The 14,996-nt window shown below is 46.8% G+C and overlaps 1 protein-coding gene across 1 annotated transcript; it reads right to left on the reverse strand.

Annotated features, from left to right (window-relative positions):
- Window positions 1–13,199: 13,199 nt before the first annotated feature.
- On the reverse strand, window positions 13,200–13,553 carry LOC138369100 (mucin-7-like). Its single transcript, XM_069332037.1, has one exon. It carries the CDS (start codon window positions 13,551–13,553, stop codon window positions 13,200–13,202), a length of 354 nt encoding a protein of 117 aa, XP_069188138.1.
- Window positions 13,554–14,996: the final 1,443 nt, after the last annotated feature.

Here is a 14,996-nt window from a genome sequence, read left to right on the forward strand (position 1 = left end):
ACCACCAGGTAGGGCACAGTTGGCGGGTGGTTGTTGTGTTGTGTGTACCACCAGGTAGGGCACAGTTGGCGGGTGGTTGTTGTGTTGTGTGTACCACCAGGTAGGCACAGTTGGCGGGTGGGTGTTGTGTTGTGTGTACCACCAGGTAGGGCACAGTTGGCGGGTGGTTGTTGTGTTGTGTGTACCACCAGGTAGGGCACAGTTGGCGGGTGGTTGTTGTGTTGTGTGTACCACCAGGTAGGGCACAGTTGGCGGGTGGTTGTTGTGTTGTGTGTACCACCAGGTAGGGCACAGTTGGCGGGTGGTTGTTGTGTTGTGTGTACCACCAGGTAGGGCACAGTTGGCGGGTGGTTGTTGTGTTGTGTGTACCACCAGGTAGGGCACAGTTGGCGGGTGGTTGTTGTGTTGTGTGTACCACCAGGTAGGGCACAGTTGGCGGGTGGTTGTTGTGTTGTGTGTACCACCAGGTAGGGCACAGTTGGCGGGTGGTTGTTGTGTTGTGTGTACCACCAGGTAGGGCACAGTTGGCGGGTGGTTGTTGTGTTGTGTGTACCACCAGGTAGGGCACAGTTGGCGGGTGGTTGTTGTGTTGTGTGTACCACCAGGTAGCGAACAGTTGGCGGGTGGTTGTTGTGTTGTGTGTACCACCAGGTAGGGCACAGTTGGCGGGTGGTTGTTGTGTTGTGTGTACCACCAGGTAGGGCACAGTTGGCGGGTGGTTGTTGTGTTGTGTGTACCACCAGGTAGGGCACAGTTGGCGGGTGGTTGTTGTGTTGTGTGTACCACCAGGTAGCGAACAGTTGGCGGGTGGTTGTTGTGTTGTGTGTACCACCAGGTAGGGCACAGTTGGCGGGTGGTTGTTGTGTTGTGTGTACCACCAGGTAGGGCACAGTTGGCGGGTGGTTGTTGTGTTGTGTGTACCACCAGGTAGGGCACAGTTGGCGGGTGGGTGTTGTGTTGTGTGTACCACCAGGTAGCGAACAGTTGGCGGGTGGTTGTTGTGTTGTGTGTACCACCAGGTAGGGCACAGTTGGCGGGTGGTTGTTGTGTTGTGTGTACCACCAGGTAGCGAACAGTTGGCGGGTGGTTGTTGTGTTGTGTGTACCACCAGGTAGCGAACAGTTGGCGGGTGGTTGTTGTGTTGTGTGTACCACCAGGTAGGGCACAGTTGGCGGGTGGTTGTTGTGTTGTGTGTACCACCAGGTAGGGCACAGTTGGCGGGTGGTTGTTGTGTTGTGTGTACCACCAGGTAGGGCACAGTTGGCGGGTGGTTGTTGTGTTGTGTGTACCACCAGGTAGCGAACAGTTGGCGGGTGGGTGTTGTGTTGTGTGTACCACCAGGTAGCGAACAGTTGGCGGGTGGTTGTTGTGTTGTGTGTACCACCAGGTAGGGCACAGTTGGCGGGTGGTTGTTGTGTTGTGTGTACCACCAGGTAGGGCACAGTTGGCGGGTGGTTGTTGTGTTGTGTGTACCACCAGGTAGGGCACAGTTGGCGGGTGGTTGTTGTGTTGTGTGTACCACCAGGTAGCGCACAGTTGGCGGGTGGTTGTTGTGTTGTGTGTACCACCAGGTAGGGCACAGTTGGCGGGTGGTTGTTGTGTTGTGTGTACCACCAGGTAGGGCACAGTTGGCGGGTGGGTGTTGTGTTGTGTGTACCACCAGGTAGCGAACAGTTGGCGGGTGGTTGTTGTGTTGTGTGTACCACCAGGTAGGGCACAGTTGGCGGGTGGTTGTTGTGTTGTGTGTACCACCAGGTAGCGAACAGTTGGCGGGTGGTTGTTGTGTTGTGTGTACCACCAGGTAGGGCACAGTTGGCGGGTGGTTGTTGTGTTGTGTGTACCACCAGGTAGCGAACAGTTGGCGGGTGGTTGTTGTGTTGTGTGTACCACCAGGTAGCGAACAGTTGGCGGGTGGTTGTTGTGTTGTGTGTACCACCAGGTAGGGCACAGTTGGCGGGTGGTTGTTGTGTTGTGTGTACCACCAGGTAGGGCACAGTTGGCGGGTGGTTGTTGTGTTGTGTGTACCACCAGGTAGGGCACAGTTGGCGGGTGGTTGTTGTGTTGTGTGTACCACCAGGTAGGGCACAGTTGGCGGGTGGGTGTTGTGTTGTGTGTACCACCAGGTAGGGCACAGTTGGCGGGTGGTTGTTGTGTTGTGTGTACCACCAGGTAGCGAACAGTTGGCGGGTGGTTGTTGTGTTGTGTGTACCACCAGGTAGCGAACACCCATCCTGGTGTACTCACCTAGTTGTGCTTGCGGGGGTTGAGCTTTGGCTCTTTGGTCCCGCCTCTCAACTGTCAATCAACTAGTGCACAGATTCCTGAGCCTACTGGCCTCTATCATATCTACATTTGAGACAGTGTATGAAGTCAGCCTCCACCACATCACTGCCTAATGCATTCCATCCGTTAACTACTCTGACACTGAAAAAGTTCCTTCTAACGTCCCTATGGCTCATATGGGTACTCAGTTTCCACATGTGTCCCCTTGTATTTTGTAGGCTGTGATCATGTCTCCCCTTACTCTTCTGTCTTCCAGTGTCGTAAGGTGCATTTCCCGCAGCCTTTCCTCGTAACTCATGCCTCTTAGTTCTGGGACTAGTCTAGTGGCATATCTTTGAACTTTTTCCAGCTTCGTCTTGTGCTTGACAAGGTACGGGCTCCATGCTGGGGCCGCATACTCCTGGATTGTTCTTACATATGTGGTATACAAGATTCTTTACACAGGTTCCAAAAGGCTGTTCTGATGTTAGCCAGCCTCGCATTCGCCGCAGAGCTAATTCTTTTTATGTGGGCTTCAGGAGACAGGTTTGGTGTGATATCAACTCCTAGATCTTTCTCTCTGTCCGTTTCATTAAGGACTTCATCTCCTATTCTGTATCCTGTGTCTGGCCTCCTGTTTCCACCGCCTAGTTTCATTACTTTGCATTTACTCGGGTTGAACTTTAGCAGCCATTTATTGGATCATTCACTCAGTCTGTCTAGGTCATCTTGTAGCCTCCTACTATCATCCTCTGTTTCAATCCTCCTCATAATTTTTACATCATCAGCAAACACTGAGAGAAACGAGTCTACACCCTCTGGGAGATCATTTACATATATCAGAAACAGTATAGGTCCAAGGACCGACCCCTGTGGGACTCCACTTGTAACGTCTCGCCAATCTGAGACCTCACCCCTCACACAGACTCGTTGTCTCCTGTTGCTTAGGTACTCCTTTATCCAATGGAGTACTTTCCCTTTCACTCCAGCCTGCATCTCCAGCTTTTTTCACTAGCCTCTTGTGCGGTACTGTATCAAAGGCTTTCTGGCAATCCCAAAATATGCAGTCTGCCCACACTTCTCTTTCTTGCGCGCGCGCGCGCGCGCGCGTGTGTGTGTGTGTGTGTGTGTGTGTACATACCTAGTTGTACACACCTATCTGTGCTTGCTGGGGTTGAGCTATGGCTCTTTGGTCCCGCCTCTCAACTGTCAATCAACTGGAGTACAGATTCACGAGCCTACTGGCCTCTATCATATCTACATTTGAAACTGTGTATGGAGTCAGCCTTCACCACATCGCTGCCTAATGCATTCTATCTGTTAACCACTCTGACACTGAAAAAGTTCTTTCTAACGTCCCTGTGGTTCATGTGGGTACTCAGTTTCCACCTGTGTCCCCCCCCCCCCCCCCTAGTTCGGGTACCACCAGTGTTGAATAATTTATCCTTGTCTACCCTGTCAATTTCCCTGAGGATTTTGTAGGTAGTGATCATGTCTCCCCCCTTATTCTTCTGTCTTCCAGTGTCGTAAGGTGAATTTCCCGCAGCATTTCCTCGTAAATCATGCTTCTTAGTTCCGGGACTAGTCTAGTGGCATACCTCTGAACTTTTTCAAGCTTCGTCGTGTGCTTGACTAGGTACATGCTGGAGCCGCATATTCCACGATTGGTGTATTTGTGTTTGTGTTTGTGTTTGTGTGTGTGTGTGTGTGTGTGTGTGTGTGTGTGTGTGTGTGTGTGTGTGTGTGTGTGTGTGTGTGTGTGTGTGTGTGTGTGTGTGTGTGTGTGTGTGTGTGTGTGTGTGTGTGTGTGTGTGTGTGTGTGTGTGTGTGTGTGTGTGTGTATGTGTGTGTGTGTGTGTGTACTCACCTATATGTACTCACCTATATGTGCTTGCAGGATCGAGCATTGACTCTTGGATCCCGCCTTTCCAGCTATCGGTTGTTTACAGTAATGACTCCTGTCCCATTTCCCTATCATATCTAGTTTTAACAGTATGAATAGTATTTGCTTCCACAACCTGTTCCCCAAGTGCATTCCATTTTTCTACTACTCTCACGCTAAAAGAAAACTTCCTAACATCTCTGTGACTCATCTGAGTTTCCAGTTTCCATCCATGTCCCCTCGTTCTGTTATTATTACGTGTGAACATTTGATCTATTTCCACTTTGTCAATTCCCCTGAGTATTTTATATGTCCCTATCATATCTCCTCTCTCCCTTCTTTTCTCTAGTGTCGTAAGGTTCAGTTCCTTCAGCCGCTCTTCATATCCCATCCCTCGTAACTCTGGGACAAGCCTCGTCGCAAACCTCTGAACTTTCTCCAATTTCTTTATGTGTTTCTTCAGGTGGGGGCTCCATGATGGCGCGGCATACTCTAAGACGGGTCTCACGTAGGCAGTGTAAAGCGCCCTAAAAGCCTCCTCATTTAGGTTTCTGAATGAAGTTCTAATTTTCGCCAGTGTAGAGTACGCTGCTGTCGTTATCCTATTTATATGTGCCTCAGGAGTTAGATTAGGTGTCACATCCACTCCCAGGTCTCTTTCTCGAATCGTTACAGGTAGGCTGTTCCCCTTCATTGTGTACTGTCCCTTTGGTCTCCTGTCACCTGATCCCATTTCCATAACTTTACATTTACTGGTGTTAAACTCCAGTAGCTATTTCCCTGACCATCTCTGCAGCCTGTTTAAGTCCTCTTGGAGGATCCTACAATCCTCATCTGTCACAACTCTTCTCATTAATTCTGCGTCATCCGCAAACATCGACATGTATGATTCCACTCCTGTAAACATATCATTTACGTAAATTAGAAAGAGGATTGGTCCCAGCACCGATCCTTGAGGTACTCCACTTGTTACTGTTCGCCAGTCCGACTTCTCGCCTCTTACCATTACCCTCTGGCTCCTTCCTGTTAGGTAGTTCTTCACCCATACTAGGGCCTTTCCGCTTACTCCTGCCTGCCTCTCAAGTTTGTATAGCAGTCTCATGTGCGGTACTGTATCAAAGGCGTTTTGGCAGTCAAGAAATATGCAGTCTGCCCAGCCTTCTCTGTCCTGCCTTATCCTTGTTACTTTATCATAGAATTCTAAAAGGTTTGTTAGGCATGATTTCCCTGTCCAGAACCCATATTGGTGCTTGTTTACAAACCCAATGCTCTCCAGGTGCTCAACAAGTCTTAGCCTAATTATTCTTTCAAGTATTTTGCAGGGGATGCTTGTCAGTGATACGGGTCTGTAGTTAAGTGCCTCCTCCCTATCACCTTTCTTGAAAATCGGTACGACATTTACCTCCTTCCAGCAACTGGGCAATTCTCCCGACATAAGTGACTCATTAAAGATCGTTGCCAGAGGCACGCTGAGAGCCTGCGCTGCCTCTTTAAGTATCCACAGTGATACTTTGTCTGGTCCAACAGCTTTATTTGCATCCAGTGTTGTCAACTGTTTCATTACATCCTCTGCTGTCACCTCTATATCTGATAGTCTTTCATCTTGGGTAATCTCTTCTAACAATGGGAGCTGCTCAGGCTCGGTTGTGAACACTCCATGGAATTTTGCATTCAGTACCTCGCAGATTTCCTTGTCGCTTTCTGTATATGCCCCTTCTGTTTTCCTCAGTCTTGTCACTTGGTCATTTACCGACATCTTCCTTCTTATATGGCTATGTAGTAATTTAGGTTGCTTTTTCGCTTTGACTGCAATATCATTCTCATAATTTCTTTCCGACACTCGTCTTATGTTAATGTAATCATTCCTAGCTCTGTTACATCTAATCCTGTTGTCCTCTGTCCTTTGTCTTCTGTACTTCCTCCACTCCCTCCTGCTTCTCACCTTTGCTTCCTGACACTGTCTATTAAACCATGGGTTATTATATTCCCTCCTGCTTTTTTCCTTTATTGTTGGAATAAATCTCTGTTCAGCCTCTTTGCATTTCCATATGACTTGGTTCATCATACCTTGCACTGTTTTTCCTCTAAGTTCTTCCTCCCACTGCACTTCTCCCAGGTAGTCCCTTATCCTTCTGTAGTCCCCTTTTCTGTAATCAAGTCTCCTTTCCCGGACCTCTTGTCCTTTGGTCACAATTTTAAGCTCCATCATGTAGTCAAAGACTAGGACACAATGGTCACTAGCTCCTAGTGGTATTTCATGTTCCAACTGCTCGATGTCTTCTACATTCTGGGTGAAAATGAGATCTAATAGGCTGGGCGTATCCCCTCCTCTTTCCCTAGTATCTTCTTTCACATGCTGTGTTAGGAAATTCCTGTCAATAACGTCTACCAGCTTCGCTCCCTAGGTCTCCTCCCCGCCATGGGGATTCCTCGTTTCCCAATCTATCTCTCCGTGATTTAGGTCCCCCATGACCAGCAGCTTCGCTCTCGTTCTATGCGCTAAAGTTGCTGCCCTCTGCAGTTCATCTATACATGTTTTGTTGCTGTCCTCGTACTCCTGCCTGGGCCTTCTACTGTTTGGTGGGGGATTGTAGAGTATCAAGATTGCAATCTTCTTCCCATCCACTGTCAGAGTTCCACGTATGAAGCTCGTGCTCTCATTGGTACCCGGATTTTCCAGCTCATCAAACTTCCATTTCCGCTTTATTAGTAGTGCCACTCCTCTTCCCTGTCTCTGTGTCCTTTCTTTTCTTATCACCTGGTACCCCTCTGGAAAGATTGCATCCGAGATCATGCCATTTATTTTAGTTTCCACTATTGCCACTATGTCTGGGTCTGCCTCACTAACTCTTTCTTTTATCTCTTCTGCTTTATTGGCTACCCCATCAGCATTGGTGTACCAAACCTTGAGACTCTTCTTGGAAACTCGGGTGTCAGAGTTCCCCCTTTCACCAGGGGTCTGGGGGGAACTGGGGGGTGTCTGGGGGCAAGTGGGGGCTGTGAGGGTGAGTGGGGGGGTGCTAGGGGGGTGCCTGGGAGTGCCTGGTAGGCGAATGGGGTCTGGGCATCTAGGGGGGTAGGAAGGGCATACTGGGTCTGAAAGTTTGGGGTCTGAATAGCATAGGGGGGTTGAGAGATAGAGTGAGACTGAGAGTCAGATAGAGGTTGAGAGATTGGGGGGGAGAGGGATACTGAGGGCAGAGGGCTGAGATGAGAATGAATCATGGGTGCTGGGAGTGGAAGAGAGGGTGTATTAGTTAGGGGGGAATCGGGGGTAGGTGGGGGTTTTGGGGTAGAAGAGGGGAAGAGGGAAATGTGTGTGTGTGTGGGTGTGTGTGTGTGTGTGTGTGTGTGTGTGTGTGTGTGTGTGTGTGTGTGTGTGTGTGTGTGTGTGTGTGTGTGTGTGTGTGTGTGTGTGTGTGTGTGTGTGTGTGTGTGGGTGGGTGTGGGTGTGTAGGGTGTGTAGGGTTGCTGGGGAACCATCTACCAGGATGGTAGACGGTTCTACCAGGAAGGTGTCAGGTTGGTGTCTGGTATTTCACAGTGATGATTCCACCCACGCCCAGGCTCCACCACGGTAGTGAATAACCCAGCTCTAATGCGTTTTATTTTTTAATTGCAATTTTTTAATACATAGCAAGATATACTGAAACGTGGCGCCTGGGTTCCGTAGACTTATATGTTATTTGGTGATATATTTAGAACCGGAACAATGGCGACTGGTGGAAAAATATAAATATGACTGCGTCGCTGCAAGCTTCACACAACAGCATCCAAATAATAATTAAAATATATAATTAAAAGAAAAAAATTAAAGAAACAAATCGTTACAGGGGAAGATATTAATAACACACCTTAAACGTACTGTTGGGGTCGTCATTGTCCGGCTGGCAACCCGTTCTCGCAAATTTAATAAGTCAATATTGACTTATTAAATATGTGCATAGGTGACATACTAAACATAATAGATACCCCTAAAAAGATTCATAGAAAACACCGACCTTACCTAACCTTGTTAGTATCTTAAGATAAGCATCTTATTGCTTCGTAATTACAATTATTACCTAACCTATAATAGGTATAGGTTAAGTAATAATTGTAATTACGAAGCAATAAGATGCTTATCTTAAGATACTAACAAAGTTAGGTAAGGTCGGTGTTTTCTATGAATCTTTTTAGGGGTATCTATTATGTTTAGTATATCACCTATGCACGTAGTTAATAAGTCAATATTGACTTTACGAATTTGCGAGAACGGGTTGCCGGCTGGCGGAGGTGTGGACGACTGAGGTGCTCACGGTAATGTTACTGGAGGAGAAAGCCAGTACATCGGCTCTTCTATGTTGCCAAATGAATTATTTCTCGTTTGTTAAAATCTTTCATTTGTGTTGTCACTATAATGACAACACTATACACTATTCTCACACTAGACACCATTCTCACTCAACTAGCAACACTTGGCACCATTCTCACTCAACTAGCAACACTTGGCACCATTCTCACTCAACTAGCAACACTTGGCACCATTCTCACTCAACTAGCAACACTTGACACCATTCTCACTCAACTAGCAACACTTGACACCATTCTCACTCAACTAGCAACACTTGGCACCATTCTCACTCAACTAGCAACACTTGACACCATTCTCACTCAACTAGCAACACTTGGCACCATTCTCACTCAACTAGCAACACTTGACACCATTCTCACTCAACTAGCAACACTTGGCACTATTCTCACTCAACTAGCAACACTTGGCACCATTCTCACTCAACTAGCAACACTTGGCACCATTCTCACTCAACTAGCAACACTTGGCACCATTCTCACTCAACTAGCAACACTTGGCACCATTCTCACTCAACTAGCAACACTTGACACCATTCTCACTCAACTAGCAACACTTGGCACCATTCTCACTCAACTAGCAACACTTGACACCATTCTCACTCAACTAGCAACACTTGGCACCATTCTCACTCAACTAGCAACACTTGGCACCATTCTCACTCAACGTAAACACGAGAGTGAAGGAGGGAGGGAACTATCACGAGAAAGCGCCAAGCCATTACGACTATATAACACTGGGCTCAGGATAAGGATTTGGGATGGGACGGGGGAAAGGAATGGTGCCTGACTACTTGGACGGTCGGAGATTGAACGCTGACCAGCACGAAGCGAGACCGTTGTTCTACCGTCCAGCCCAAGGGACTGAAACAGTGACTGGGCGCTGCACCAAATACAGCTCTTCGTTTGGCCAGATGTAGCGCCGATAAATACTATACTCCCATACACCAAGAAACCTCCATTTTTATCTCATTTTACTGAAAATGTTCAAAATTCTGTTATAAATACACTGGAAATAACATAAAATACTTTTTGTTATGGCATATTTCTTAGTTGCTTATTATTCTAGTGTGAGGTTTACACACCTGGGCAGTGATTGTCTTTGAGGAGGGGGGGGGGGGATGGGGGCTGACTGCAGCTATGGGCAAACCTTCTATGGGCGAGCCCCTACACTGAGCCAGAAATATATTACAGATAATTATGTATTTTTCAGAAAGGAAAGTGAGAAATTTATTATCTTAAATATTGCGGTTTGGTTATTCTCTGACGACTGTCTAGTGGTCCAGACTTAAGGTATTACACAGAGTGCTGGGGCTGCTGGAGCCAGGACAAGAATAACACATATTTTAACTTGTGTCCTTAATACATATTGGTTGTAAGTTAGGTAAATGCCACTTCAACATCTACTAAAGACGTAGCTACATGTTAGTATGGGTTGCTCCCCATATTGGGGACTTCTCATAGTGTGACCATAGTTTTGACGGTAAAAAGCTGTTTTGAAACGAAAATGTGTTATTAGATACACACAATCGTGTTAATTCTAATATCGTATTTACCAGCAGAGGCGAAGTTTGTTGTTCAGTTCTCAGTTGGTCCTCCAGACCAGGAGGATTGGTCCTCCAGGACCACCAGACCATCGTCAACAGGGACCTTAGTGAGAAAGGAGTCAACATCCAGGCTTAACAGCTTTAGCTAACAGCTAACAGCTTAACAGCTACAGTCCATGTTCAGACTATTACTTATAAAGTCTTGGGAGTGATTAATGTGCGAGTCAGAGAAACCACCCATGAAGGGGGACAATATATTACTAACCCATTAGGCTGTCTTATAAGAAACAGAACCTCTGCTGGAAATAATGGGTGGTAAAGGAATACCAACCTCATGGGTTTTGGTTAGACCATAGCAATACGGTAAGCTTGGGTTACTGACCTTAACCTTTACCAGGAGCTCAATCACATATTTGTTCTTACCAATGTTTCTGACTTTTGTATTGAATTCTGAAGCAACCGATACGAGCGGATCTCTAGTCAGTTTTTCATAGGTATCTGTGTCCGATTGCAATGCCTCTGCTTTTTGGCAGTAATCTGTTTTGTTGAGAATTACTATTTTACCTCCTTTCATCTATTGAGAATTATTATTTACTACCCCCTTTCATCGGATTTGTTAAATATAATTTTATCCCTTTTGAGATCGATAAGTGCTCATTGGTATCGTTTAGGGACACCCACATTATTAGCAAAGCATTACCTTACGAAAGAATCTTACTGACTTCCCTCACTCTATATACACGCCACCTCTCAAACTGTGTGATATATATGTCTAAATTAATGTCTTTACACAAAGTTTCCGACTCAGAATCAGCTATATCTATAAAATCGAATATCTGTCTGTCAAAAGTTCAAGGCCAGATGCTCGAGGACAGTCTCACTCAACTTTCCAAAATGAGAAATGTTGGGTAGGGCATTGTCTTAGGCCAGACGGGGTTCGTTCAAGTGCTACACTTTAAAAAATAAATCGGCCTCTAGTTCAAACCCCCTCTCCCATCCCCTTCCCTCAGTGTGTGATTTTCACGAGGTCTAACATGAAATCGTGGATATGATCTCCGTAGAGTGTTGAAGTTACTACCCTCCCCCCCCCCTCCCCGCTTACCCCGCAAGATATCATAATTTACTCTAAAACGACGAACTGAATGAAGATAGTGAGTAACGAAGATGGTTATAGTGCTAAAGATAGTAAGCAGTTAAGGTGGTTTGGTGATGAAAATGGTATATACGGTGGAGATAATGTGAAGAAGAGGAGAGAGAGAGAGAGAGAGAGAGAGAGAGAGAGAGAGAGAGAGAGAGAGAGAGAGAGAGAGAGAGAGAGAGAGAGAGAGAGAGAGAGAGAGAGAGAGTACACGTAGGGGGGGGGGAAGGGTGAGGCCATGGGGGGGGAGGGGGAAGTGAGGGAAAAATGAGGGAAGAGGAGATAAAGATGTGGTAAGAGAGAGAAGACAACTAATATGAGAAAGACGGAGAAGGGTAACGAGTCAGAATAGAAGTGGAGAAGAGGACAGGAGGAAAAGAAGGGTTGAGAAATGAAAGGGAGAGAAGGGAGGGAAGAGGATAATGGCAAGTACAGCCACAGACCCGGGCACCGCCGGGTACATTACACTAAGCTGTGTTTGCCCCCGTGTCTTCCTACAATGTATCCACATGTGTTCGTTACATTATAACAATTACAGTTCTATGAGCAGTAATTTCATCCATTGAACATCATTATATAATTACATCTTTGGTAACCAGAGACAGAAAGCCAAACCCAGTTAAAATCACTCCCCCCAAAAATACACATCCCACTTAAATTTTGCCCATTTGACTTGGGCAAGTATTTGTTTATTTTCGTGGCCTTCTTTTGTTTGTAGGGAAGGCGCAAGAGGTACAGGTGGATATTGGTTCCATTGTGACGTCAAACTGGTTTGAGTCTAAACTGTCTATGAGCAGCTGCGCTTCAGTTGAAGAGCAGTAAACAAACCATTCACGTCTTTGCAGTAACACAGACCGCCACTAACATCAGAGTAACACAGACCGCCACTAACATCACAGTAACACAGACCGCCACTAACATCACAGTAACACAGACCGCCACTAACATCACAGTAACACAGACCGCCACTAACATCACAGTAACACAGACCGCCACTAACATCACAGTAACACAGACCGCCACTAACATCACAGTAACACAGACCGCCACTAACATCACAGTAACACAGACCGCCACTAACATCACAGTAACACAGACCGCCACTAACATCACAGTAACACAGACCGCCACTAACATCACAGTAACACAGACCGCCACTAACATCACAGTAACACAAACCGCCACTAACATCACAGTAACACAGACCGCCACTAACATCACAGTAACACAGACCGCCACTAACATCACAGTAACACAGACCGCCACTAACATCACAGTAACACAGACCGCCACTAACATCACAGTAACACAGACCGCCACTAACATCACAGTAAGTTGCAAATGCAGCATTGTGTTTCTGGGTACACAGTGGTGTTGCGAACTTCCCAGAGAAAACTCTGCTCTTTGTGCCCTGATGTTGAAAGTTGAGCTCCTGACTTAATGAGATCCAAGTCCCTTGATAAGATCATCCAGTTCGCTTAAATTATGAGGATGTGAACGCGTTCGTGCCTATCGTCCCAAGGACCCTAGAGCAGGCAAGCGGGAGTTGAAGACAGGGGCGAAGATGCAGAAATCTTGAGCTAGGAACTGGAGACAAGTCGAAGAGGGAGGCGATGGGGGAGTCGGTGGCCCAACCACAGTGGGTGAGACTTGCAGCTGGTGATGTGGTGTGGTGGTAAGGTGGAGTTATCATGGTTGCTCGCTGATGTGTCCTGCAGGAGGCAGGGCGTCTCGTCGCCCTGTTCTTTACAGCATGTCGTCGGTGTTCTTCTTCTTCCCGGGCTTCTTGGCCGGTCTGTAGGTCTTGTTACGCGTTGACATGGTGAGGCTGTCGTTGGAGGTCTTGCTATGGTGAGGCTGTCGTTGGAGGTCTTGCTAGGGTGAGGCTGTCGTTGGAGGTCTTGCTAGGGTGAGGCTGTCGTTGGAGGTCTTGCTAGGGTGAGGCTGTCGTTGGAGGTCTTGCTAGGGTGAGGCTGTCGTTGGAGGTCTTGCTATGGTGAGGCTGTCGTTGGAGGTCTTGCTAGGGTGAGGCTGTCGTTGAGGTAGTGTCCTGCAGGAAATCTTCGGCTGAGTAGGGGTGCTTCCGTGGCGGAGGAGGGGTTCCCACCGAGACGTCCTCATCCGATGAGTCTGATGACTCAGAAGTAGAGGCGGTGGATCTTGAGGGATGAGTTCTTGCTTGTTGAGTCTCCACGGGTCCTGCAGCTGATGTATATCGTTCAGAGGGTTCACACATGAGAGGTGGAACTGTGGCAGTTGTCGATGAAGGAGGCGTCGGCGTCTGGGTGGCTTGTGATGGTGTTGCAGGAGCAGCAGCAGCAGGCGTTGCTGCTGTTGACAGTAGATCCGTCAGCACGGCGGCGCTCACAGTCATGTCCCAGACCGGATCCGGACCTTGAGAACTGGAGGGTAAGTGGTGTTGGTGTAAACTTCATGAGGAACGGTGAAAGCTGGCACACCATTTGCTTTGTAGAGAATATTTAGAATTCTACCATATTCTTGGGGGTTATTGCCAGCTATCATACTGGCCGCCGTTGTCAACGCTTGTACTGTGCTGTACAGTGATTGGTCGTGGTGGGCTGGAGATGGCGACGGCTGGCTCGATGAGTGGCTGGTTTGTTGGCAGCTGAGCACCCAGTGGATGTGAATGCGTTCTTTGTTGTTTAAAATTTGCTACTTGGAACAAAAAATTCCACGTAGCACACGTTCGTGGTAAGAATCCTTCATATATTCCTTGGCTGCTACGGATTGCCGACTATTTAGTCACAAATGCAACCTTCTGAAGTATAAAATACTTTTAAGTTGCAAATGGCATTGTAAGTTTGTGGGTACTTGAAGTACGTTTTATGATAGTAATAGTTACTAACATTTGCTATTGTGGTAATGGCAAGTTATCGCCACGTTGAGCAGGTGTTATAGAAAACGGGATGTCTGGATACTTAAGAGCTTGCATGCCTGAAGGGAAGAGAGATATCAAGAGAAAGCGCCAAGCCATCACGACTATATAGCACTAGGAAGGGATCAGGATAAGGATGTGGGATGGGACGGGGGAAGGAATGGTGTCCAACCACTTGGACGGTCAGGGATTGAACGCCGACCTGCATGAAGCGAGACCGTCGCTCTACCGTCCACCCCAAGTGGTTGGCTGGACCTGAACTTCACAACATCAATCCCGCAGAAACAGCCGTCGTTGTTGTGGTGCTTTCCTCAATATTCTGGGAATAATACAAGACATAGCCCTTCTCGCACCTCTTAACCATCCTTCTAGAGTAGATAGACACTCTACTTGTGTCTATCTACTCTTGTAGATCTACTCTAGTAGAGGCGTAGAGCGGCCACATGCTGCATAAGGGGGTCCCAAAACTTACCTCGGGCACCTATAGGCAGATCAATGTTCAGTCACTATGAAACCCAGAATTTGGCACCTTTCACTATGATAACCACAAACATAATAGAATGTGACGAATTTTTGCATTGTCCAGTTGCTATATTGTAAAAACTTTAAATTATATACAATTCAAAAGAGGAGTTTGAAAGGAGAAGCTGTGATTATAAATATGTAAAAATATGATTTGATAATGTGGTTGACAACGCTGTTCGCAAACATTAAATTAAGCGGCTCTTCAGATACTAAATATCAGAATTATAAATGTAACTGTAAACATTGAGGATAAAGAAAACTAATAAAAATTTGGAATCAGTGTTCGACGTTTAGTAAGAAACACTGAAAAAGATCACGATAAAACAAACATTTTTTTTTGCAAAATTTGTTACTTGGCAAAATTGACTGAATGTTTTGCAATGGTTGCCGACAACA

Source organism: Procambarus clarkii, chromosome 3, assembly GCF_040958095.1.
Source record: "Procambarus clarkii isolate CNS0578487 chromosome 3, FALCON_Pclarkii_2.0, whole genome shotgun sequence".
Classification (NCBI taxonomy): Eukaryota; Metazoa; Arthropoda; class Malacostraca; order Decapoda; family Cambaridae; genus Procambarus; species Procambarus clarkii.

Coding starts and splice junctions, on each gene's coding strand:
- LOC138369100 (XM_069332037.1), bottom strand. CDS start 13,553: ATGACTGTGAGCGCCGCCGTGCTGACGGATCTACTGTCAACAGCAGCA.